Source organism: Vidua macroura, chromosome 3 (genome assembly GCF_024509145.1).
Source record: "Vidua macroura isolate BioBank_ID:100142 chromosome 3, ASM2450914v1, whole genome shotgun sequence".
NCBI lineage: Eukaryota > Metazoa > Chordata > Aves > Passeriformes > Viduidae > Vidua > Vidua macroura.
This window is the reverse complement of record NC_071573.1, coordinates 21,744,862-21,770,985: the sequence shown is the minus strand read 5'-3', so window position 1 is coordinate 21,770,985 and position 26,124 is coordinate 21,744,862. Positions and strand designations below refer to the sequence as shown.

The 26,124-nt window shown below is 42.8% G+C and overlaps 1 protein-coding gene across 1 annotated transcript in view; it reads right to left on the bottom strand.

Annotated features, from left to right (window-relative positions):
- The window catches only part of CAPN8 (calpain 8), a 29,866-nt gene extending 4,083 nt beyond the window's left edge, over window positions 1-25,783 (bottom strand). The window contains 17 exon segments of the mRNA XM_053973001.1: window positions 47-115; window positions 1,412-1,476; window positions 1,997-2,054; window positions 2,949-3,014; window positions 3,651-3,687; window positions 4,225-4,436; window positions 6,145-6,156; window positions 8,134-8,309; window positions 9,014-9,174; window positions 10,162-10,236; window positions 11,571-11,656; window positions 12,466-12,549; window positions 13,413-13,581; window positions 13,861-14,006; window positions 15,113-15,231; window positions 23,271-23,340; window positions 25,547-25,783. Of these exon segments, the coding sequence (XP_053828976.1) occupies window positions 47-115; window positions 1,412-1,476; window positions 1,997-2,054; window positions 2,949-3,014; window positions 3,651-3,687; window positions 4,225-4,436; window positions 6,145-6,156; window positions 8,134-8,309; window positions 9,014-9,174; window positions 10,162-10,236; window positions 11,571-11,656; window positions 12,466-12,549; window positions 13,413-13,581; window positions 13,861-14,006; window positions 15,113-15,231; window positions 23,271-23,340; window positions 25,547-25,783 (1,842 nt within the window).
- Window positions 25,784-26,124: the final 341 nt, after the last annotated feature.

The window sequence follows — 26,124 nt, the reverse complement described above, 5'->3', positions numbered from 1 at the left end:
AGAGCTCAGAGAGGAGGGAAGGGCATAGAGTCAGAAATGTTGTTACCAAATACTTTTGAATCTTCATCCAAAGTGTCTTGAATTCTACAAGACCCAAAGTACCAGTCCCATCGGTCTGGGTCATGTTAAGGCATGGTTCAAAAATCAGGATTCCTTTATCCTTAACAAAACTGGAGTGTAAAAATGAAAGTTGGATGGTGCAACACTGGAGAGCAATCTCGAGAGCAGTTCTGATAAAAACAAATCACCCATCACAGTGTCATCTTAATGCCAGTTTAGTTCTCATTTGTAATGCATCTCCATCTCCCACAGACATGTCCACACCTCCACATTTGCTTGGCTAAAGGCATGCCAAGAATTTCTAGGCTATCTTCACTCTAAAGGAGTGATATATGGGATTGCTAAATATATAAGCATGATTAAAAGCACTCACATTTTGTACAGTTAACAGTAGATTAGATTTCCCCTTAGGGGGAAAGGGGCCTGGCCCAGCAGCAGACAATTGTTAGAAACCAGAGGCAGGAGCTGCAAGTGAAGAGAGTCAGTAGCAGTCGACAGAGTCTTCTCCCATGTCCTTCAGGGCCTTGAACATCCCTTCCAATGGAAAATTTTACAGAAACAGGGATTTGGACACTATGACATTGTACTTACTGAGTTACCCCATTAAGCTTGGGAGCCTATGGAGTGTAGGGCAATGCCATCACTTCTCCTAACAGCCAGTTATACACAAAATCCACAGTGAATCCCTGCTGGCCTCAATATGGCCATGCCGTGACACCAACACCAGCAAGATCCTGGTAGTATGAGTCTTCACCCTCCCAGTGCAAAGGAGCACTGGGAGGTGAGATGGTGGTGAGAGGTGTTGACCTCCCTTTTTCCTTTGGCTACACAAACCTGGGCAAAGGTGCTGACCTCTCTTTTCCCTTGGCTACACAAACATTATAAGCTCCCAAGTGTCCTCCCAGTTATGCAGAAGGGAGGCAGGCACTGCCTGTACTTGCAGCCTTCCCCCTGGGAACAGGCTCAGCCTGCCCCTGCTGCTGTGAGCTGGTGGCTCTGTAAGCAGGACCTGACTCAGAAACAGCAGCTGAGGATGTGCTCAAAATCTGCATCCTGCCAAGCTGTGTATGCACCTGGAACTGCACAGGTGCAGCCAGGCAGAAAGGCCCTACTTCTCCCCTCTATATTTCGGAAAAAGTTTAAGCAATGAGAGATAGTGGTGAGAGAAGCAGCTGATGATTAAATGGTTCAGGTTTCTGCCACCATGAGCTGATAGAGATGCTTGGCTGAATTTTTTGCCCCCAGCTATGTGCCGGGACAACTGAAGTGTAAACTTAGCCCAGCTTGTCAGGGAGTTTTGCAAAAGAGATCCAGAAACTTTGAAGGTGATGAAATGATATTCAAAGGATACATCTAAAAGGCTGATCATCTCCCTGCAAGTGTTAATGTTGAATCCATCACTTTTCACATCCTTTCCTGTACAAAAAGGAAATATAATAGTCTAAGTCAGAAATAGTTTAAGACAAATATTTTTCTGCAGTCAGTGATAGAGATATCAACCACCTTAAAATTTTTGTAGCAAAGTAAATGCTCTGCCATTTCTTCTACTATGTCCTTTCAGTTGATTAATATGTTTTGTTGTTTTTTTTTTTTTTTCCACAGTGGGTGGGGATTTTATTGTTTTTGGTGGTGATAAGCCTCTATCTGTCCACAGAAGTCATGCAGCAGCATAATAACACTGCCTATGGTGGTCCTCCCAGAAAAGTACAGGGAATGTTGTGTCTCTGCAGAACATCTGCTGGCAGTATTTGGAAGGGAAGCATCAGGCACTATTTCCACCCCACTCCATATTTAGAGGTTCAACAAGCCAGGAGAAATTCAGCTGGGACCAGACAAAAACTCAGTTTTTCATCACCCCTAGCTGACAGAGCTGGGTTTTGTTAGCACAGACCCCATTCTCAGCTCCATCCAATGGGAAGTACATAATGTCACTTACTCTTTGCCAAAACCTGGTTAAGGATCCTTTGAAGTTCAGTTGCAGTCACTTCGTAGTCCTGGAAAGAAAACAAAACATACTGTAGGTGTTAACACAAAAATTATTTGAAGCAAGATCTATTGATTTGCTATCAGACATCCAGGGACTATTTTCTTTCCAAATCTAAGGCATGTAAACCCTTAATTTTTTTCTAACCCTTCACATTTACCCTCAAATACCAGAGGGAGAAACCAATCATATTTCCGAGACACTCAACCAGGAAATAAGTGGTTTGTTAGGTGCTATGGTGATGTGACCAAGTAAATGGCAACTTTTTAAAAGGTCTGACTGAATAAAAAGTTTCAGGAAAACATTTGAGACTTTCAGGGCTTATGGAATCTACAACCAAACAATTCTAAAATTGCCATCTCAAAACTCAGAATGGTCTTCCTAACTAAAAAGATGTTCTCCCTCACCAGTAACGGTGGCCACCTGTTCATTAAGAGGAAACCTGACATGACAGCCACAGGCTAATGCAGCAGGGCTTTGTAGATGCTGTTTTTCAAATACATTAAGTAGAGAAAAAGCCCAGCCAACAGTTTTTCAATTCCTGGGGCTAAACAAAAAGGAAGGAATTGGCCAGCCAAGCAATTGTCAGAATAATATGATAACTCCACAGGTAATTTATTTCACCCTGGGATAATATTTTCACAGTCCTCACTCCTATCACCCCTCTTTTCAAAGTTATTCCCTGCCTTACCAAGGAGAAAAAAATATCACATTTTGCACCAATGAGAGGAACAATGTAGAAAATCTTCTCTATTGTAAAATAAACTGAACTGAAGCTGTGAGTTAATAAAAGGGGAGAAATACTTGGTTTTTTGAACATACAGTAAAAGAATTGGCAGGTTAAATATTTGTATAATCATAACAGAGAGGTCTCAGTCTTTTTTGTTCACTTTAATCCACTTACCTCTCCAGAGAGCTTTTGGAATAGAGTCTTGAACTCATTGTCTATATCTTTATTATCGACGTGAGGCTAGAGGAAAGGGATGACCAAGACAGTGGTTAACAAGGTGGTTCTAGGAAGTGAACTGTGGATATTGTAAAGATGCTGTACAGGACTTATTTACAGCAACAGAAAATGAGTATGTGCTCTGCAGCAATGGCAAAACAGAGGTACTACTTAAGTCATGACCAGTCAGGGGCTGGCTTAATTTGAGAGCAAATACTTCCTAAGGCTGATGAGAAAGTTTTCTTTTGTTACCAAGCTAGCTTTAGAAAATAGCCACAGTGAAAATGTTGCTCCACTGGGCCAGAGCAATCCAGCAGCTCTTTGGAAGCCTTTTGCAGCTTCTCCCAGGCTTCAGGAAGACTATTTGTTTCTATGGACATGTGCCCTCTCCACCTTCTCCTACCCATGCAGGAGGTAAGGACAATCAAACATGTTCCAGTTCAGTCTACAAGGGTGAAGTCTCTGTGCCACATGGCCCAGGTACATAAAAATGAACGTGAAACTAAGACATGGACATATGTAAAAAATCCCAACGAGCAAAAAATATTTCTCCTCAGCATAAAAACATTCTGTATCCCAGCTTGAATGAGAAATAAAAATCATGCCCCTGTTTTATTTCCACATTATGAAGGAAAATTCTGCCCAATTAGGCCGTCTAACCTCATATGGCTTTGCAGACACCTCATCACCCGTCATCCTAAGGAAAAAAAAACAAATCAGTTAAACAACCAGAAATTATGAGTCTATTTAAAGTCTTGCCTTTAAAATAATTAGCAAAAAAAAAAAAAAAAAAAAAAAAAGAAGCTGTTTAAATAGAAGGTGTTAATAAATGCACAGAACAAGCCCCTAAGTTTCCTGTTTCCCATGCTCTTGCTATTGATATAATCCTTTTGATATAATCCTTTTTAAAACCATGTCATCATTATCATAGTCTCAAATCCTGCATTCTTTCATTCTTTCATTGTGGGAACTTCTCCTTCACATAGCTGAGGGATCTTGGTCCCCGCTGTGTACTTAGGGGATCCTCTGAAGAGCCATGACTCTGAAGAACCATCTGCCATGGATGCGTGGTCACTACGGTAGACCATTTTTTAATGGAAAAAATAAGTTGTGGAAATGGGCCTATTTTGCTGGTTAAGACAAAAGATCAAGCCCAGAGTGTGGATGCAACATATGACCTTCTCCTCTGCGTGCCTCCCCAGCAGAAGAGGGGGTTTTCAGGAAAGGTACTCACTGTGATTTAGCTTGTTTCTCAGCAAAAACTCTCAGGCAGAACTCCCCATTTTTGTAGGGCTCAAAGGTGGAGGGCACAATGAGGTACTGTCCCCGAGGCAGCATCATGCGGCTGGAGACCTTGCGCAGGTTCACATAGGGGTCAGTCCGGGCTGCCGGCTGGTGCCCTGCAAAGAAAGCATGGCCAGTGTGCACATCTGTGCTGCTTTCCAGCTGTGGAGAACGTGGTTTTGTCAGAAACCCTTTGGCAGTTCCCTGGTAAGCCAGCCACCTGATTTCAATTTCAGCACTTCAAAGCCATCTCAAGCTTTTCATTACATAAGATAATAAATCCATGAGGGATGGTACAAAAGAAAACCACCAGAGTTCTGTCATGGGAAATAGGCAGAATGATTAGAAGGGACAAGAATCTTCCTCTATAAAGAATATCTTTTCACTTGCTTCTTTACGCTTGATACCATAATATAAATAAAAGTATCATAATGTGTGCTCACATCTAATCAAATTGCTATACTCTAAATTTTCTGTGCATTGAGCATTTTTTGCTAGCTTGTGGACAAATTTAATTGTCAGAATATTTCTGAGCAATTTATGGTATTGAATAAATCTCCTAATTGCATAGGAATTGTAGTCTCTTATTTCTTTAACTAGACAGAAAAAAATAGTAAACAGAGCAAATAGTAGTCACAGGGGTGAGACATTTGGGATCACATTATGTGATTTACTCAACTTCTATTAGTAATACTAAGGATATTCATTTGGATTTTCTAGAAAACAGTACTTAAATTTTCCTTAATACCAATATACTCTTTAGGAAGTTAAACATTGCACAGTTCATAAAATAAAACACTGACATAAGAAGGAACAGTAGTGTAAGAACAACATCACTGCTATAAAACTCCTATTCATGACTTTTGCTCTACAAAGATGTCTTTCAAAAAGTATGATTCAGTGATACACAAAAAATGCTGTGTGGCTGGTACAGGATGGGAAGCATCATTTAGGGATAAGGTTCCTGCCTGTCTAAGACCAGAGCACACAAAAAAATCTTACCAAACATTGTATAATCATTCAGGTTTTCTGTTGCAAACTGTAGAAAAATATGCATGTTTTTCCTCTTTTGTTCTGAGATAAGACTGAATTTGGTGTTTATTGTACAGCCCCATCCTTTCCCCTCACTCAATATTAAGCTAAGTGGGACTGCAAAGGTTAAGAAGACAGATCCATATCTTCCCCAATATATAAAGTTCATTTTCCCTTTGCATTTGCAAGGTTGCTAAAAGAGCACAGTTAATTGCTACGTGGCAACACGTTCATTTACTGACAGAGGGAAAGGGCTGAAAAGCCAAGGAAAAATTAGCAGCATAGGCTGCTGGACCTCAGTAATGAGTATAGGATATTCCTACTGCCAGACACCCCTGGGATCTCTTTCTTCAGCAAGGAAGAGTCTCTTTGCCTCAGTATTGACATCTGGGGGGATTAGGGAAGGTTGAGCAGGGCTTGTTCATTACCAGGAGCCTCAGCTCAGAACTGTAAAAGGAACAGATCCACAGAGCTTGGCACTTATTCTAAACAATATTAGCTACATTTTCTCAGTTTTAGAGTGCAGACATCCTGTTCTGCCTTCACCTGAACTAAACAGACAAATTCTGACCTCGGTTGTACAAACTTCCTGGAAGCTAAATTTCAACAAGTATAAATGAGATCAAGACTGGGAGTCAGACATCTGTAATAAATCCTTTTGCCCCAGTCCCTTGAAAAGGATTATTCAGAACTTGAGATATTGGTCCAGTGATTCAAGGGCAAAGCTCTCCAGAAGAGATATCATTAATAAGGAAGAAGTTATCATGGCAGATAAATTCTCCAGTGCAAGAGGAGGTGCCCATGTAGAGGCTGGAAGTCTTCAGCAGAGACTACATACCTCCTGAGGAATCTGGAAGGAAGGGAAAGAGACAATGTCAAAGTGCTGCTATATACCTGCACTTGCCAGTAGGAAAAAAATTCAGATAAAACCTCCTTCAGACACTTTTTGAAAAAAAATTCATTTACAACCACATATAATAATATCAGATACACATGAAATTCTGTCTTGTCCTAGAGCTGTTCCAAAGGAAAAACTGAATCTTCATCCAGAGAAATCTATAGCGTATTGAATTGCTTTTCCCCTGATGTGGTGTTGTGAATGATACTGTTGGCTGGAAATACTTAAGTAAGTCTCAGTAAATGCTCAGTCAGGAAAGTCAACAAGTTAGTCCTACTTTGCTAACCAAAACCAGAAAGTTTATTACAGCAGACCCAAACTCCACTAGTCTACTGCTACTGAATATGATGAAAATATAAGCTACCCTCACTAGCAGTCAGCCTGGGGATGATGAGATTATTGTGAGGCAACTATAACAAGTAGCAAGTTTCAATATTTGGCCCTTCCTAAATTCCTAAAGAATTGCTACGCTAACTTGTACCTCCAAATATAAGGCACATTTTCCAAAAGCAATGAGTTGTTTTGAGAGCACAGATTCCAGTGAGAGCCAAAGAGAATGTCCTCACAATTCCCAAAAGAGCTTTTAAAAACATCACCCATATAAGGGGCTTGAGTGGCCCCCTGAGACTTTGGGGTCTATTGTTGCCTATAACTGGCACACTGAAGGGCAGGAGCTGAGTGATGGACACACAGTTGCTCTCAGCAGGCAGCTACAGGACTTTTAAAAGCTCTGCAGGGCAAGTAGACGAACACACATCTTTTCACCTTCTCCTGCAGAGAGTTCTGCTTTAGGTCATCATCTCTGCAGTCCTAACTGGAGCTCCCCAGCTGCAGCAATAGCTGTGATGCCGTAAAACCTACTACAGTGCGTGATCCAAGGGAGCTGGGATCATTCCTGAGATGACTTACCAGCCAGGTTTTTCCAAAAAATTAACATCTTAAAAGTCACTGAAGTGACTTAAGAGTCACCAAGTCTACCCTTCTGTGGGTAAGGCTGCAGAGGACGCAGATGGGATGGAATAGATGTAAAACACAAGGAGTTCTTTACAAGGTCAGTGATGGGAGCAGACGGACATCCATAATGCACAAATTTGGGATGCTGATAGGTGAGGGTGCCTGGTACCACAGAGAAGGCAGCTCAGAAATGTGCTCAGTGAGAGCCATGTGTGCATGCAGGCACTTGGGCACTACAGAAAACCTTCTGTAATTTCAAGCCATCCCACACAAGATCTATTAGCAAAAGTCAGCCATTCCCACCTGCTCCACCTGTGCTGGCTAATGATCTTCATCCAGTGGAGTCTGTACAGCATTTAATTGTTTTTCTTCACATTTGATATTGGTCATGATGATACTGGTTGGGAATTTTTACATTTGTTTCTCTCCCCTCACACCACAGAAATTAGAAATTACACTGCAGGTTTTTTCTTTACCTTCTATTTTTAGAAACATGGTGAAAATCAGGGAAAACAAAGCCCCAAATTTACTGAATCGGAACAGTAGCATATGGCAGACAATGGATAAAAAAATGTTTGAAATACAAGGGAGAAATAATAACAAAAAAGAAAGCGACAACTGAGGGCTAATGATAGGCTGTAATCAGAAGCACTTATCTGGAATTGCCAGGCACCCCAAGCCTGCCCCCATTCAGATTTTGTAAAAGAAGATTCTCAATGAGACTGTTACTAAATTACTGGCTCAATAATTTACACTGCCATCCTGTTGAAGTGGGAAAAAAGCGAGCCTCAGTTTATCTGAGTCTTCCCACATTATGGGGGTCAGGAAGAAATGAGAGAAGTAATTGAACCATTTTGCAAAATCCAGATCTTATTGAAGTGTAGTGCTGAATGTCAAGATGTAGCACACTGCTAATTTTTTTTTCCAGCTTAACAGGACAAGGAATAACGTCTTAAAATCAGTAACAAATTTTACCTGATAGAGTGAATAACCAATACTAAGCAGACCTTCTCCCATTCTCTTCTGTCTCCTGCGGTTCTTCTGCATCAAGCCCACCAGAATGGTACAGCATGGCTCGTTCAGACTCCCTTCATGGTCATCGTCTGGTTAATCCAACTGGATTTTAAACTGGGGATTGGTCCAGTATGTTGCTAAGAATTCCCAACAGGAGACAAAAAGGAGGAGGCCTTGTCATTGCAATCAAGATGGTCGTCACTAGATCTACAGAGAATATCTCCCTGGAAGGACTTTTGCCTGGAGTTTTTCCAGTTCTTTCCTTTGAGTTGTATGGATTTATGTTTTCACAGCTATGCTGAGTATCAACTGGAGCCACGAGAAATCAAAGCACCAGGGTATTTCCTGGGACTAATGACCAACAGGGAGGAGCTGATACTGTTAATTCCAGCCAGTCATTTATCTCCAGGAAATGTCCTTGGCTGAGGCTGTTATGGTTGCAAGAGGACCAAATGCCAGACAGCCTCTCCAGAGGTCTAACCTGAAAACGAATTGGAAATAACAGTGCCAGTGAACTGTGACACTTTCCTGGCCTACCCAACCCTTCAGAGGATTACTCCAGCCAGTAGCAAAAGCCATGTAAGCAGGAAAAGCAGACAGAGAAAAAAAAATAATATCACCACAAATTAACTGCTTGGTGGGCTGGTAATCCCCCACAAAGAAATAAGTGTGAATTAGATCTTCATTTAAACTCACAGGCTTTTGCTTACTGTCTAAACCCCACAGATATTGTTGCACCTCCAAGCTCTTTTTTTCCCACCAAAGCCTCCTCCAGTTCACAAGCAGTTTTTGAATGTTTTGTTTGGGATTTCACCAAAGGCCCATTTGTTTGTATTCTTACCTTGGTAGTTCTGGCAGCCCCCAGCAGATGAACCCCGTCTCCACTGTCCATTAAACAGCGTCAGGTCCCATTTGTTGACCTTGTTGCTTGGTAATGTGTCAGGAGTCAAATTGCAGATCTCAAGGCGGCTAAACTGCCTTTGGAAATCTGAAAATGCCATCCTGGCACACAAAGAGACAGGTTAGTCCATCAGCCTGCAACAGATGAGGTGACTGAGGCTGGACACCTCTCCCAACGGGTGTTGCAGAGCTGTCCAAAGCTGCATTTAATTGAATTCTGAAACTTGGAACTGGCTTTTGGGAAACAAAATTGCCCACTGCCTGAATGAGCTGTACCTTCTGGAGACAGCCTCTGTCAATGGCTGTTACACATTTTGGTCTCAGTCAAACCATTTTCTGTCATCCCCAGCTGTGGGCAATCCCTCATGGATCATGCTTCATAAAAAAATTCACTGGAACTGGTGAAACAGCATGTGTGAGGAGAGCCCATTTAGAGGGAATAAGAGCTGGCCCTTGTGAAAGCATCACTGTAGGAAAAGAGTCTCAGTTTGGTGTTTTGCTTCATTCCTATCACTGATGTTTGTTTTTACCATTCCTGGTAGGTTTGCATGAGTGACAGACCTTGATTGCTCCATGCTGCTAGCAGAGGTCTGCTCTCATTTCCTAGTGCCTGATGGCCCATGCAGCTGATTGCACTGGAGGACAGTGGCCGTTTATCTTTCCAGGCTAGGACAGAGTGACATCAGTTCAGCACTGATCCATATATAATCAGATCAGGGTTAGGACAGGCTTTCTATTAGGTCTGAGTAAACAGACTCTTCCCAAGCTGGTAATCTGAATTTTTTTCATTAGTGTGTAGTGTTTAGGCAAAAAAACAAACCTCAAAATGTAGAGCAGCTGAGGTTCATTCTTGCCACCTCATTAATTTTATTACCATCTGGTCTCTATATTTTGGATTAGTGCCAAGTTATGCAAGCTCTAATAAAAGGTAATATTTGAATAGGAAGGGAGATAAATAAGAGGCTAACAATGCATGCATGTCCCTTATATTAACCCCCTCAGTGCTGGTAGTTTTTCTTCATCCAATTGAACAGACTGCTTAAAACACATAAAATGTCCAAAAGAGTAATCTAAATGAACAATTCTCACCAAAATTCTCCATCATCTACTTGCTTATCCAGAGCCTGTTTTTGTTTAGGATCAACATAATTCCACTCAGGAGCACTGCAGACAAAGCACAAAAGCACAATGTTCAGCTGTTACATTTTATTCTACAGTGAGATCTGAGTTAGATTCTATCTAGATAAAGGAGTATATATTTCTTCAACAAATAGATCTTGTGCCCCTCCAAATGACAGCACACACTGCAACCTGACTGTGCTAGGCTGGAATTAGACTGCAACAGTATTTGCAACAAATAAGCCTTGAATTGAATCTCCCCTGCCAGGTGCCAGAAGGTACAGACTGTCTGGATTAGGAAATTCACATTCTGAAAGTCAGTCAGAGCTCCTGCATTTTAAGATTTATTGGGGTGGCTGATACCCTCCCTGGGGAAATGATACCACCTTCATTGTTGGGGATCATGAAGGAACAGGAAAGCAAAAAGGTGAAATCAGAAAATTTACTGCAGAAAACAGCGTTGCTCCCTTGCCATTCTGGTATTAATGTGCTCAGGGTGGATTCTGCTCTGATCTGCTCCCATGTGACAATGCAGTGCTGAACCTGCCTCAGCAAGGTTGTCCCATGGTAAAACAGGTGTGACAAAAACAGGATATGGCATATGTGTGTGCATGAGGCACCTTACCTGGGGGCTGAGCAAAGCAGCTCTGATAAAAGTAAAATTAATTGTAATGTTATCTCTATCCTTAATTATGATACATCAGCACCCAGGCTGCAATCAGGCAGGACGGGAAACTGAAATCTCAAAGTGCTGCATGAAAAAATATATTGTGGCCCAAATGACAGTAAAATTTATGCCATTCTAAATATAAAAATAAAAGAGGTGTTGTCACTACCACACGCCCAAGACAGTTGAAGCCCAGACAGTTTCTGAGAGGTTTTGAAACTTTTGTGTCCTTATCTTAGTCAGCCTCTCAACTTTTTCAAGATTCTCAGATAGGTACCAAATTCTGGTGTGATTTAGAGCTGAGCAACCTCAGAGTCAAAGCAGAGGTATAATCGTTTACCCCTGCTTTAACTCCCAGGAACAGGACTGGTTTGTATATTTTACTTAGGTCCTGGAACCACTGGTAGGATCAATTTGAGAAAAATTGTCTTGCAAAATGTCGTGGATGTGGCTTGCATTGGGCTGCTCAGAGTCAAACCAAGGGCTGTTGTCTCTGATGAGAAAGCTCCGCCTGAGGCAGGTATTAATGCCTGCTGGAAAGATTGGATCAATATCCAACCTTGGTAATAAATTAATAGTGTTTTATTCCAACTGATTTAGTATCTCTCCTAAATACACTTTGTGATTGGATTAACTCTATTGTCCCAATTTAATTTTTAATAGAGTCCAAAATACACTGAAGAGAGAGAAGCAGGGGCACATAAAAACCTACATATCACTCCAAGATCCAGTCCATTCTACTTCACCCCAGGGATTCCTAAGCCTCACTAGTTTCTCTGGCCGTCCTTGGTAATATACCTAAAAGATCCACAACAAACAGAGCCTGAGCACTTCCATCATTCCAATCATCAAAGGGCAATTGCTTTTCAGATAGGATAAAACATGATTTGTACTTGAGTGATGCAGTCCATTACAATTTGCAATAGTTAAAAGACACCTAGATGCCTTCCACTCTTATTTTACATTATCCTGTGCCACCAAGTGAGCCATTAGCTGCAGCACTCACCATTTCATATAATGACAGCAACCTGCAAGGAAAATCATCAGCTACAAACCAGCAAAATATCTACATCCTCAAAAGCAGGGAACATTGCACAGCACAGCAAAGTTGGAAGGAGGTTATCTGGCATGGATATCTGTGTAATGATTTCGGCTTCAGAGGAGCAGGAATACCTGGGGCTCGCTCTGAAGATGAGACTCACAGAAGAGTTCATCAAAGAGGCTTTTACTCTTGTCCCATCAGCTCTGACTGGGAAAGTGCTCGCTCCCACCTCACACAACATAAACACGTGGGGAATGGCTGCCTCCTCTCCTGCTCCTCCTTTCCGTACCCTGAATTTTGGTAACAGCTTGGCCCACCTTCACACTTTGTACCCCAGCCTGTTGGTACCATACAAGTGGCAGACTGTACAGTGTGCTCCACACCACTACCTGTGCAGAGCTTCTGACCTGGCTGAGTGCTACAGGTACTTCCTTTTTCTGTATGAACATATATAAGTTAGGAACATTTTTATGGTCAGTCACTGAAAGACATGAGAAAGTTGAAGGCACTGCAGTGTTGCAACCCCAAGCTGGTTTGCCTGATGGCCTCAGAGGGGCTGGCTTACCTCTTCTGCTCCAGTGATAGAGTAAGCATGTCCTTTTACCAGCTTCAGACTTGTGATTGCTTCTATTTCAGCTGTAGCAGTTATCTGGAACAATAAAAGTACGCACATTTATGATTATATATTGTGTATGAACTGAGCTTTCATAAGCAAATTAATATGGGGGAAGATATCCAAAGTGGTGTGCACAATGAATACCAATATCCTTGATGCAAAGTATATTAAATTAGGTGAGAGCCACAGCAAAAGCTGTAGTTCCATGTCCCTTAATATGCAGTCCAAGCACAGAAGAAATTCCAGAATGTACAATGAAATCTAAATCCAATTCCCAGCTCAGGTGACAGATCCAGTCACCTGCAAAGGCATGTTCACATGAACTTAGCTCTAGCCTGTCTCAGACGAGATCCAGTATATCAAAACTGGAACTCTGGTAATTCTGTAAACCACAATGCAAACAAGTAAATGAAACAGGATGTGAGAGGTGTGAAGTTTTCAAAACATGTTCAAACATCATCTGTAACTCAAGAGTGTATTATAGGTGTCAGTAATCTTTAGGACTGAAAACCAAAGGCAGAATCAGACTACAGGCTACAACAAAGTGTCTCGGTGAGTTTCTGTCTGGAAGTCAAGTGTCTGGAGCTGAAATTACACAAAATTTGAATGAGAAATGATATTCAGAGAATGGAGTTCCTGAAGACCATCAGGCTGTTCACAGTTCTAAGTATTACCACATGCTGTCAAGTAAATAGGGAGACATGATGAGCATTGGTTATCTAGAACCTTGTCCAAATTTTTTCATACTGAAATCAGTAAAGATCTCACATTAATTCAATTTGCTCTTGTATCAGACTTTCCTACCTATATCTTATATTGGTCTGGGCTTTTGTCACAGTATGGGCCAGAACCCTGAGAAGAGGAGAAAGGAGAGTAAAGCCTTGTCAGTCTCTTACATCGATGGAGCAGCCAAGCAGTGACCCAGCTCTCAGGGCCTTCTGGATGATTTGGTAGAGGTTTGAAGGAGCCCTCCGCAGCTCATAGGACTCAGAGATGCCTCCAGTAAAATCTTCAAAGCCCTCCACAGTGGAGCCTCCTGCTAGAGCTTCATAAGAGCCATTCAACCTGAGGGGGAAAGGATAAGAGCTATACAAGGGTCCATCTCCACCTGCAAGCACAAGGTACCACAGAAAGAAGGGTTTATCATTTAGTATCTCTTAATTTTCTTGGTCATCAATGTGACCTGGGGCAAGAAAATTCAAGTCCCTGGAAATACAGTTGGCAACACCCTTTATGGACCCAGAGGGAACTGTAGATGCTGGGTGGGAGGGAGGCTGCCTTAGAATGAAGAGTGTTGTGACTGACATCCCTGGTCTGGGCCACCACCAGAAGCGCAGCTCCCACCCAGCCCCGTAGCTGGCGTAGGCCTTCTCCAGCAGCGCGCTCCAGAACTCATTGCCTTCCTCCGAGTGCACGAAGACCAGCTTCCCGTTCTTGGTGGGCAGCCTGTCGTCCACCACCACGTCCACCCACTCCCCATACTGCCAGAACTGAGGGAAGGAAGAAAGGAAAAGATGATGGAGGCTGGTGTGCCCAAATCAGCTCCATCCTCCTACCCCTTCACCTGTCATCACTTCCCCCTGCATAAGCCACTGTAGGGTTACTCCCGTGCTTGATCCTTCTCCTTTGTACTAAAGACAAACTCCTCCCAGCTACATGGTTCGTTCAGCAGGCTTCTTAATGCTACATAAAATTTTGCTGATAGCAAATATCAACAGCATCCTGTTGTACATAGCATCTAAAACATTGTCTGAACATGTAAACTGAGTTTACATGGTGGACAGCCCAGAAAGCCAGCATGGAGATAGGATGTGCTGAACTATCTCAAGGCTCAAACCTTAAGGGGAAAAAAACCCCAATATGCCTGTAAAAATGCCTGTAAAGAGAGATCATCTAAAGGGGAAGTGCTCAATAGTGCTGATCACTTCTGCAAATACTAGGAAATGTGAGAAACACTGCTAGTGCTAAATTTTGGCCTCAAAGCTAGAAATGTTTACTCCAGGATTTACTGTGTTCCTGAAAGGAGAGATGATAATTCACACTGTAACACTCAAAGGTGAGCTGGTGGAAGGGCTAGGTATATGTTCTAAAACTTCTGTCCTCACCAGAACAGCTCCTTTAGCAGGATGAATCTACATTGTTCCCACCTGAGCCTAACTTCCAGTCAAAGCAGGTTGGCTAAATCCCAACACTCTGGCTCCACAGGCAAGGAAATAAAGACAAAGCAGGGAGGGAAAGGGAGGAAGCAGAAGGAACCACACCAACTTGCATTCACTCTCAATAGCTGGCAGCAACAGAGCTTGGTTTGAGCTCATGCAGCCTGATGGCTCAGCTCAGTTTACAAAATCTGCGTAACTCTCCAGAGCCCCATCTGTAAGACAGCAGAACCTCACCAGTGAGCAGGTCTCATTCAACATTATTTAACTCTGTTCTTATTTTCTTTCTCTCTCCCCATCAATTTCATGTACACACTGTAACTGTTGATTATTTCACGTGCTCCAAAAAACCAAAACAAAAACCCACAGAAGAAAAAGCTGCTTCTTATTAAATACTAGCATTTTCCTTTTATATTCTCAATCCCTTGATCACAGTGTACCTGGAAATGAAAGATTCCAGCATAGTCCTTCTGGAAACTCTGAGCCTTTGGAATAATACGGAACAGAATATCTGGATTCAAAGTGAGCAATGCAATGGCAGCTAGGAGCCAGCAATCACCTAAAAACACACATTACAAGGCAGAAAAGTTCATTAATAACTCCATTAAGTCACACTCTCACCTGAACTAAAATGCCAGCAGTAAAAGCTATGCCAGACTCAGTCTTGGTTCAGCAATCCATTCTTGTTCTGTTATTTCTCTCTTTTGCTCATTTTCCACTCACCCAAACCACACAGGTATCCTGGGGCCTCTGGGGCTGACCATGGTAGTAATTTCAATGGTCCAATTTGTGCTTTGATTTTGTAATGAAGCTGTGAAAACAGGCTGCTTCACCTAAGCTTATCAATGCCCTCAGGAGATCAAGAACACAGCCAGAAGGAGAAGGCATTTGAGGTATGTGGGTTGCAAAGTGGCTGGGCAGGACAGAGTTAATGACCTGTGGTACTTTAAGTAGACTCAAGCCACCACATCTGGGCCAGACAAGGGCTCAGGAGATGTCCAGTAGAGGGCAAAAGCTCTGGGTTAATAGAAGGATGGTGGGACTTCCATTCCTATCTTTTGGAGAAGATTCAGTGGATAGCTGGAACATCTGTGGGTCTATTCCTCCTCAGCCCTTTCTTTGAAGGTCTGAACTTGAACTTAGAGCTATTGCCAGAGATTTGCCCAGCAGTCTAATGGAAGATGAAGTCTCCTGGGACCTCTGGGAGGAGGTGAGTCCTTTCTTTAGCCCATTCCTTATTCTGGAAAGGCTGGGCTTGCCCAGCCCTCCCTGGAGGCTGTGTGCCTTGCAGCTGGAGCTGTTTGCTGGGTTGGTTACCAGTTTATTGAGGATTGGAGGCTGAGTAAGCAGAAGCCTCTGTCACACCAAAGGTGGTGCCCCTGGGAAACACGGTGACTCGTCATGTTTGCACACTGCAAACAGCAGGAGGAACATCTGTGATTCTGCTTTATTTCTGAGGTGTGCAGAAAGCCTAGCAAAAAAAAAAAAAACAAAAAAACTGCTCTGAAGGTACTGACATTTTCCTGGTTTCCTGAGGATCATCTGTGCCAAGACATAGTTCTTTTGGCAGGTGCATATTCTGCAGAAGGAATCACAGCCATCACAGCTCTTGCTTCAGAGGAAATAAGTGAATTGAGAAACCAAGGAAAGGGTTTAATCTGTAGCAAGACTGAACATCCTAGAGCAGCAGTTAACTCTTTATATTGACTTGGGATTTATGATTTAATACCACGGTGAATACAAGTGTAAAAGTAGGATGAAGGGACTTGCCAGGTGCTCTCTGTTTCCTGTACCCCAGGGAGGTACCCAGATGGCTCCAATGAGCTGCTTTGAGAAACCTCTGTAAAGGAGTGTCCCCTGGTGTAACCACCTGAGCTGGCTGATCACACTATGGGTCCAAACCCATGATATGCAATATGAAATATTTCTACCTGTTGTGACAGTTCAGGCCTTTCTAAAGAGGAGGGAAAATCCATTCTTAGTATGTGAGGTGCTGCTTGAGTCTTCCCCCAGGATTCTCTGCCTTATCTTGGCTGCCACATTCAGAGAAGAGCATTCAAGCTGGAAGGGGGCAGACAAATGGTTGGATTGCCTGCTTCTCCCCCATGCACCTGCATTTTTTATGAGAAGAGGTTAAAAAAATTTGTTGTGCTCATCCTATAGAAGTGAAATTTGAAGAGGAAGTGTGAGGCAGGTTAAATGCTACTTTGCAAAAAAGCTGTTTGAAGCAAGGGCTCTTAGTTGAAAGATAATATTTCCTTTGCAGAGGAGGAGATAAAATAAAAGGATTGTGACATGTTTAAAGTGGAAATAGGGAAAAGTTGATGCTCTGCATATAGAAAAGAAAGTCCAGAAGCCTCAGAACATTTATAAGCAAAAATCTTCTCAAGAAGAGATCAACTTGCTGGCCTGTAAGTTTCCTCCCAGCCTTAGGTACTTACGTATAAAATAAGCAAAATTATAAGAGCACAAGGTCTGAGGAAAAAAAGGCTTTAAGGACATTTTCTCCCAAGGAAATGTAGATGCAGGAAAAATGAGACTGAGAACACTCAGATCTGCTTTGTAGCTCTTTCTTCGAGGCTTTCCTTGGTACAGCATATGCCTTAAGCTGTTAAAATTTCTGTTTTCCTTGAAGAAGTAGAAATAATGGTGATAAGTCTAGGGAATGGATTTTCAGAGGAGGAAGATAAAAAGCCATATCAAGTCAGAACTGAAATCCTCATTTTTTCTGATGCTCTGGCTGTCCCCGGCATGCTGTGAAGTGCAGAAGATTATTTCTGAGAAGGTGACAATGTGGATGTCTCTAGTGATCCTGTTGTGTCCCTCCACCCTGTGAGACCAGAGAAGGCCTGCAACAGTGACAAACTGGTGCTCTCCCAATGTGCAACATCTGGAACAGTTTCACCTAAAATCTTGGCCAGAATTTTAAAGCCAACGAGTGAGAAACTAATCCAGGTTTTGCTGAGGATGGTGTATATTGGATGAACAGTTAGGCAGAAGATTTGGTGAAATGAGGGGGGTTTCCTTAAATATATTGTTTACTTCCCTCCTCAGAACGAAACAATTTCAGAATCTCAGCGCAGAGGATGCCAAATGCAGTGTGAAATCCTTCAAGGCACCTTTCTTACAGCATGAATTAATTTCTTAGCACTTGGGAGAGTGAGCAACCTTGGTGCTGCTGCCTGTCTCCGACACACCAATGCAGTCTGACCTCCCAGGGAAGCATTTCAGGGCATTCCTGCTCGAAGCACGCCTGGGAAGAACAGTGTTGGAAGAATTGCAGCGGTGGACTTGGCCTTAAAAGCAGCCATGCCTCCCTAGAGCACTGCAGAGTCCCATCTCCAAACCTTACTTTCTGGGGCCTAATATCTTTGACTAAGCTTGTGCCAACCAAAAGGAACCAGCTGGGAATTGGTTAGTAACTTGATAAAAATGGAAGCGTGTCTGAATTGGGGGCATCTTTGGATAGCAGAGATGCACGACATTCAGGCTCCTGTGATATTTACTTTCAGAGGATGTAGGAATCTGTCCATATCAAGGACCTTCCATGACAGGGCCCAAACTGTGCAATTGGCCTCTTACCTTCTTGTTACACCATAGTGGGATCCTGACTTATTAATAAGCCTTCTCAGCCCTACTGGATAATATATGACTCTGCACTGCAGAGTCCCATCTCCAAACCTTACTTTCTGGGGCCTAATATCTTTGACTAAGCTTGTGCCAACCAAAAGGAACCAGCTGGGAATTGGTTAGTAACTTGATAAAAATGGAAGCGTGTCTGAATTGGGGGCATCTTTGGATAGCAGAGATGCACGACATTCAGGCTCCTGTGATATTTACTTTCAGAGGATGTAGGAATCTGTCCATATCAAGGACCTTCCATGACAGGGCCCAAACTGTGCAATTGGCCTCTTACCTTCTTGTTACACCATAGTGGGATCCTGACTTATTAATAAGCCTTCTCAGCCCTACTGGATAATATATGACTAGTTCTAGAAGAGTACAAATTGGCACTTCCTGTTCCCTTTTTCAAAGTTCAACACCATTTTTCCAGTAGCAAGTTTCAAAGTTTAGTTTGTGGTTGTGCCTACAGGACAGAACAAGAGCACAAGCTCCCCAGAAAGGCACCTTATGTAGGGCTCTCAGACTTGTTCTGGTTCAGCTGTAGGTTATAAGTAATCTCTCACACTGTGGGGAAACTATTTCATTTCATTCCAAAAACGGGAATTTTTTGAGGGAGAGAAAAAGAGGCCAACTGACCAATTAATTAGAATGTATTTCAAATAGGCTCACAGTCAGAAAAATGACAATATCAAAAAGCATTTCTGCTCACCATATGGGTTTAGAGTTGTAGCATTATAGCTTATAAAAATAACATTTATAACATGTTATAAAAATAACATTAAAAAAAATCCTTCTCAATATTAGCCCTGCAATCACTTATGGACACATATCACTGCTTCTGTTCAGTGTCATATTTCATGAACAAAAGTTTCAGACAAATGCCAATTACAGTGTTTACTGCTGCTGCAGAATGTCCTATAAAGAAGCCAGCTTGATTTCTGGATCTGAAATCCTTTGAAATGGTTGTAAAGTAAAATATTCATTGGGTTTTTTTTTTTTTTAATTTAAGCAATCCTGAGTTGTGGTGGAAAAATGAAGCTTAGCTGTGCCTATCTCCTGTGTATATATATATATATATATATATATATATATATATATATATATACACACACACAGACATGTGTGATCTTGGAGAACTACTTTGACTGTTAGTGCACTTGAAATAGAATCCCTTGCTGCTCACAGATGTCCTGAGTTGGCTTGTGTTCTCAGTGCTACCCAGGCAGCCCCTGGTTTACAGAGATAATCAAATTGCTGCAGCGAATAACGAATCCTTGGTGACCTGGCAGCTCAGCGACTCCTCCGTATTGATGATGTTTACCCAAGCATGCTCCACTTGCAGAGGCCATAAAATAGATGAGAAATTTGATTCATTTCAGTTGCTCCAGAGCTGTGCTCACTTTCTGCTTAGCTACCATCAAAGTGTCTAGACACAAAGCATCTAAACTCTCCTTTGACCTAGAGATGGTGATTTTCAGCCAAAAGTCCAAGTATCTGCTGCCAGGATGCAACTGGACAGCACAGAGGCATTTCTGTCCTGAGTCTGTTCTGGCTTGTTGCTGTTTCAGCAATGCCTGGTGTTCAGAAAGGATCCAAAAACAATGCTGCGGCTTCCTGGATTGCCAAGCAGCTCTGACTCTCAGCTTTAGTCTCTGCTGGAAGCCCTTGTTCAGAGCTTGTAGTACCTGCGGCATCACACCAGACAACAAGGAAGCACTGACCCACTAGTTTATAATTTATGGCAGTGCAGGTTGCCTCTGCTTTGAGAGTTCTAAAGACTTTCTTAGGTTTTCTCTGGAAATTAATTTTGTGCTGCAGCTGTATACAAAAAGGCAAAGAAGAATCCAGCAAAGGAACAGGCTTTCTTCTCCTTGGGGTCTCCAAGTTGTTAGTGAATGTGTTTTTAATATCAATGGGAAATATTTGCTAGAACCAGGATCTCCAAAATCCTTGAGCCCATGGGATTGAATGTCAGAAGGGCCATGTATTAATGTTTACAGCAAAATAAGTGAACAAGCCCAGTACTATTAAGTTCTCTCCTGCCTACAACCACTTCAAAGGCTCCCTCAACAGGCATCAGATCTATCTCAGAGCTGTCAGGCTTTGGTTTATTCTCCAGGATACCTCTAATCTCCCCAAATCTGCCTGTAGGACAAGGCATGCACAAAGCCCATGTGGGGCGGGCTCCTGGGCTGGTGTGAACTGGTGCATTTGCCTTGGCTTCAGGGAGCTCCTCCAGCTGTCAGCCTAGGCCCAGGGAGCTGCTGTGCCCGGAGTGGCCTCTGGGCGTTCAGAACAAAAGGCAACTCATGAATATAAATAGTGTGGATCTGGAAAGCTAATATTAAACGGAGGGGGTTTCAGTATGTTTTATATTAATAAAATTAAATTTATGCCACTTACTTCTTAAGAACTTTTGCAAACAGTCCTCGAGTTACCTTATTTGGATAGCAGCAAGAAAACTTCATAAGTCACCTTTGATAACTAAGACTATGTGACTACATTTCAAGTTGTTACTAGGCTATCAAAAAGGTCTGGTTCAAAGAACTTTTAAAACATTTCAAGACTTTCAAGTTCCCATCAAACTTCCCAAGCTGATATTCATCTAGCTTACGCTGTTGTCAAAGAACTAAGTTTAATGGAGTGAGACCAACTCTGGGCTTTCTTGTTCCTTTTGTTCACATAAACCCAGACCTGCAGTGTTATTTTTAAAAGAAAAGAAACATGTCAGAGAATATTATTAAAAATAGGCTCTATTTCTCTAAAGGATATGTTACCCGGTCACATACGTGGCTTATGTAAATATGTAATCAGAGTCTGTTTCAATAGAAGTGTTTTACATAATGGTTTTAGTAACAAGGACTTTGATATTCAAGGTATTGGATCAAACATCAAAAAAAAGCTTAGTATGCCTCAGAGATGTAAAGCAAATACCCGAAGGCTAGAAGGCAAGTCCCATGCCTGCAGTTTATTTTTGTGAAGGGTCAGTGTGTGTAGAAGCAATTGTAAACAGCCTTGCAGAAACAAATACATTATTTTCTCTCTTTTTTTTTTTTTTTTTTTTTTTTTTTTTTTTTTTTTTGCATGTGTGTGAGAGAGAGAGAGAGAGAAAAACAAGTTCCTAATATCTAGGTTTGGGATAGTTTTCAGGACCTTTGGATTCCTGCCCACTAAAAGATGTCTTGGGAAAACCCAGAGCAAGTCACTATTGCCAGATTCACAGGAGGTTTTGGGGTCCAGTTCTGCTGTTACCACCATGTGATAGATTTTGGCACTGATCCCTAAGGAAAGCCCATTTAGCACAAGGGACTGGGACTCCACAGAAACATTCAGCAGGTGACAGGAACACAAAAGGGCTCAGGGTATTTGTATTCAGTTTCTAGGCTAAACACAAATAATGAACTGGCCTCTTCTAGTTTAAGAACAGAAATATTTTTCAGTCTCATAGCTTGTAAACTGTCTGGGAAAATGAGGTTTTACTTCAGGTGTATGTTCTTAATTTCTTTTTTTATGCCATTATAGAAACTTTCCAAATAGGAGGTGACAAGAAATGTCACTTTTACTACTTTTTTGAGCCATTCTCCTGAAATACAGTTAAGTGATTTCCCCATACTCTGTTTTAGCATCCACCAAATAAATATCCTGGAGCAAGTATATGATTTGGCATCTTTTTTTTAGCATTTGAAGCACAAGCCCACACACCAGGGAATTTTTTAGCAAGTGCTTTAATAGCGCTGTGTTTACAAGAGCAGCGCTGGTGTTATTTATCGCCAACGACTTGCAGAAATTGTTTCAATCTCATTTGCACAATGGATGTGCTGGAAGACCAGCGAGGTCAGGAGTACTGCAGTTAGCAGCACAGGAGGGAGAAAGGCTGATTTCTCTGTGTCTAATCTATCAAATTCTCATTACAAGAGTTTCAGCCTTCTCGCCTCTCTATGCAGTCAAGGGTTTGCTGCTGCTGTCCTCTGCAGCTGGATCTTATCAGTGAGGCAGGCAGGGAAGGTAGCTGCTGCAGCAGCTCCTCTGAGGGGGAATAAAGTCCCCTTACAGCTCCCTTCTGGCCACTTGCACAGCAGCTCTGTTTAGCCAAAGGCAAGCACTGCAGAAAAATGGGTAAGGAAGGTTTTTTATGATGGGAGAGGATGAGTGCTGCCTGAGAGATACTTGCTCTACATCAGGCCCTGATTCAGGGAGCTGAGCAGCACTGCCTTTTTTGTCTGTGTGGCTGGTTCCTGGTTGCTCCTGTCCCTGCTCACAGCTCTGCATGAATGCAGTTCAAGCAGAAAGGAGGGTTCAGCATAAAGGGTTTGGAACAATCTGTCTGCTGTGGATGGTATTACCAAGTTTACATTCTCTGTTCATTTCTTTCTGACGTGGTTCTTGTTTCTAACTCATACTTGGACCATCCTGCTTTACACAAAATAGCACATCACAGACCCACTCCCTCTACTAAACGAGCTCCTGCTCAGTTCCTTGGTTCTTGTGCAGTTGTTTTATGTGAAACTGAGGCAGGAACTTGATCTGCCTCCCAGATAAAAGCACCCAAGGACTAGGCTACAGCAGAAAACTTCCTTGGTGTCCCTTGTCCCCTGAGTCTTTGGAGCTGCTTTTGCTGGCATGGGCACAAATCCTACTCTCTTGCCTCAGGGCAAGTGCTCCCATTATAAGACTGGCATCCACCTCTGTCTTAAGAGGTCAAAAGCAAATCAGTTTTCTGTTCCACATAATTACTGCCTTCCTTCAGGAGGCAGTTTAGTGTCTTCCAATTTTGACATAGCTCTTACAAGCTATACCCACATATACCCTGTCTCAGGCAGCACTGCTGGTATGCGAGTCCTCTTCTTGGGTGTCTGTCCCTCCATACTATGTCTGTGAGATAACCAATAAAATGGTTTATGTATCAGGAGTTTTTAAATGAAGCTTCATTTCTTTTTCTTCTTCCAAAGCAAAATTCAGAAGCACTATACATACCCAGCTCTCCTTGGCAGACATCTGTTCGGGTAGCTCCTCCAATTATAAACTGAGGGTTGGCACATAACTCCTGAAAAGACACCATTTCAAAGTTTGCATCACCCTTTCTGGTCTGAAAAGTTCCCTTTTCTTGTTCCTTGTTTCAATATTCAGAAACTATTAAACACTTTGAACAGGTCTTTAAAAAGATACCCTTTCTCCTCTGTCTGATTAACAAGGTCCCAGGACAAAATTTCTTTTTTAAATTGAGGGCTACATGTATTTTTTGAGGCAAATCCTGATGCCCTTTGCTACTAGGCACTGTCATTGTTACTACTGAGAATTTCTGATATAGTGGAGCCAGAGGTAAAAATTCACCTCAGCATTTACATCTTATTTCATCTTGCTGAGACTTTGGTTCAAGCAGCACAAATGAGTTTGTGACTCTAGCTACTGCTTGTGCCACTGGAACTGTGCTGACTTTCCAGTGCCAACAGTGTGGAAGAGGATGTTCCTTCACCCTGACCCTGCTTCCTGGGAGGCCAGCCACACAAATGGTTTTATTAGCAACAACACCCCTTTCTTCCTGGCCCTTTGGGGCCAGCCAAGTGGGTTATGGCAATGACTGTCACTCCTATCCCAACTCTGAGCTCTCCAACAACTCATGGCCTATATTAGGAAGTCATTATAGAGACAAAAGCCTCTTCTGTTTTTCTGAGAATTTTCCATGAGCTTCTGGATGGCAGCAAGGAGCAGTTTATAGGAAACCTAACTTGGCAAGCAGAGTTGAAGACAGTTTAGGCAGTCACTGGCTCTCCTCAAGAGCAGCAGTTGTCAGCTCTGAGCATCCCATGGAGAGACAGAGACAACCCAGGACTTCTTGTGTATGATGGAGAGCCAGTTTATGAATCTTCCCTCCAATAGGAATCATCTCAGCTATATCCTTCTGCTTCTGTCCAGGGAGAGGAGTCCAACAGTAGGTTACCCACCACACAGAAGGTTTTGTGTAATTTTTTCTCTTCTTGTGTAATTTTTTCTCTTCTTCTTTCAAGGTGCTGCACCTGGTGTCAGTCAGCTGCATATGACTTATTACTCACCCAGACACCTGCCATTCCTGAGCCACTCCCAAGTGCCACATGCACCTTTCACACAGCTGAGTTTCCCCTCAGGGGTCCCCCAGGCTGGTCTCTGGCAGGCAGGGCTGGGACATTTAACCCTGTTGGATCTCAGCCCTCAGTTATTCCTTACCCTGCTATGCTTGTGGCTGCACCTCTGCCTGCAGCAGGCTCAACATTGTTCTTGTATGAGAAACCCAAGGCTAATTTAATGAGTTTTCTAAGGCTGATCTTCCCCAAGGACAGGAAAAGCCAAGAAACACATCCATGGTATTTCTTGAGGTAACATCCGGTGCCAGAGTGAGGTGCTGATGGATAAGTGGGGTTGCCAAGGTTATTAAACCTGGAGTTACTAAACCTGCAAGTTTCTGTTTCTCACTTTTCAGGTGAAAAAATAAAAAAGTCCAAAGCCTTGAAATTTTCTGTTCTTCTCATTCTCCTTTCCTCCACCAGATGGAGGTAATTAATTTGGGGGGGAGGAATCCCCATTTTTAAAAATATTTCTTGATGCTGCAAAATGACAAAGGTGAAGTAAGTGGGGACAGAAATAAATGACTGAAAAATGAGAGTGCAGAAAAATCTCTGAAGCCCTGATTTTTGTAACTTTAAAAAATCGTCATCTAATCTTTGCTGATGAAAATTACTTCCTTAGAATCACAGGCCATTTCTAGAATATACGTATTTAGGTAATAACATTTCCAGTCAGTTGCTATTTAACTGCTACAGGCAGCTTGAAGTGAGGCAGAGGATTTTATTTAGGTATTAGCCTGATTTCCTGAGGTGCACAGTGGCAAGACCTCGGTGTGGGTGCTGGTACAAATGATAGTCAGTGACTCCTGGGGTGGCCCATGGTCTGGTGGGGCTTTTGCATCCACCTCTGGATTGCACCCTGGACTTGTAGCTCTCTGGAGTTGGGATGGACCGAAGGAAAGCAGGTTGCCAAGAAGCAGGTGCCCATGAAGCAGTTACAGGATTCCCTGCTTTATAATGGGCTTAGAAGATGGTGATTCCTTTTCCCATGCCCCATCCAACTTTGCTTCTGCCGTGGAAGTAAAGCAAGATAAAATTAAGAGAAAAATACCTACAGGAACAGTGATTATTCAGCTCTCCAGTGATTTAACCTGGATGTTCAGTTGGGCTTTGGTTAGGTTTGAACCCGGTGAAGTAAGAGAGCACTCTTACCGTGGGGCGCTTCCAGATTATCCCCCGAGTTTTGAAGGAATACGGTCCCAGGTCCTGGTAGCCCAGAGCAGAAGGACAGGCTGGGAACTCTTCATCCTTGAACAGTGTGCCAGTCTGCAGGCACTGCTGCTTCAGGGCTTCATAGTCCTGCTTCAAATACTTGATGGCATTCCTGTTGGATCCGAGCCCATCTGCTGCTGCTCGTTCTTGGCAGAGTCTCGCTGTGACTCTGGACATGCTGCCCACCCCGCCAGCGCCTGCTGCAACTCTGCCTTTGCCTCCGGGGCAAAGAGAGGAGGTGAATATGGGCAGGCAGCAGGTGGAGCCAAGGACTGCCCCAAGTGCTCCAGCAGCCCTGGAGGGAGGAGGCACCAGGAGAGCAAACATGTACTGGGGAGACGGGCAGCAGCCACAGCCATGCCACAAAGGCTGGGATCATGGCCACTGCCCGCTGCTACTCCCATGGTATTTCCTCTTTTTGCTGTCCCTTTTTAAATTACTCTTTTAGCAAGAAGCCAGGGAGAACTTTTTGCAGGCACACCTGTTAACAGATGGAAAGAGACTGTGTATTCCAAGTG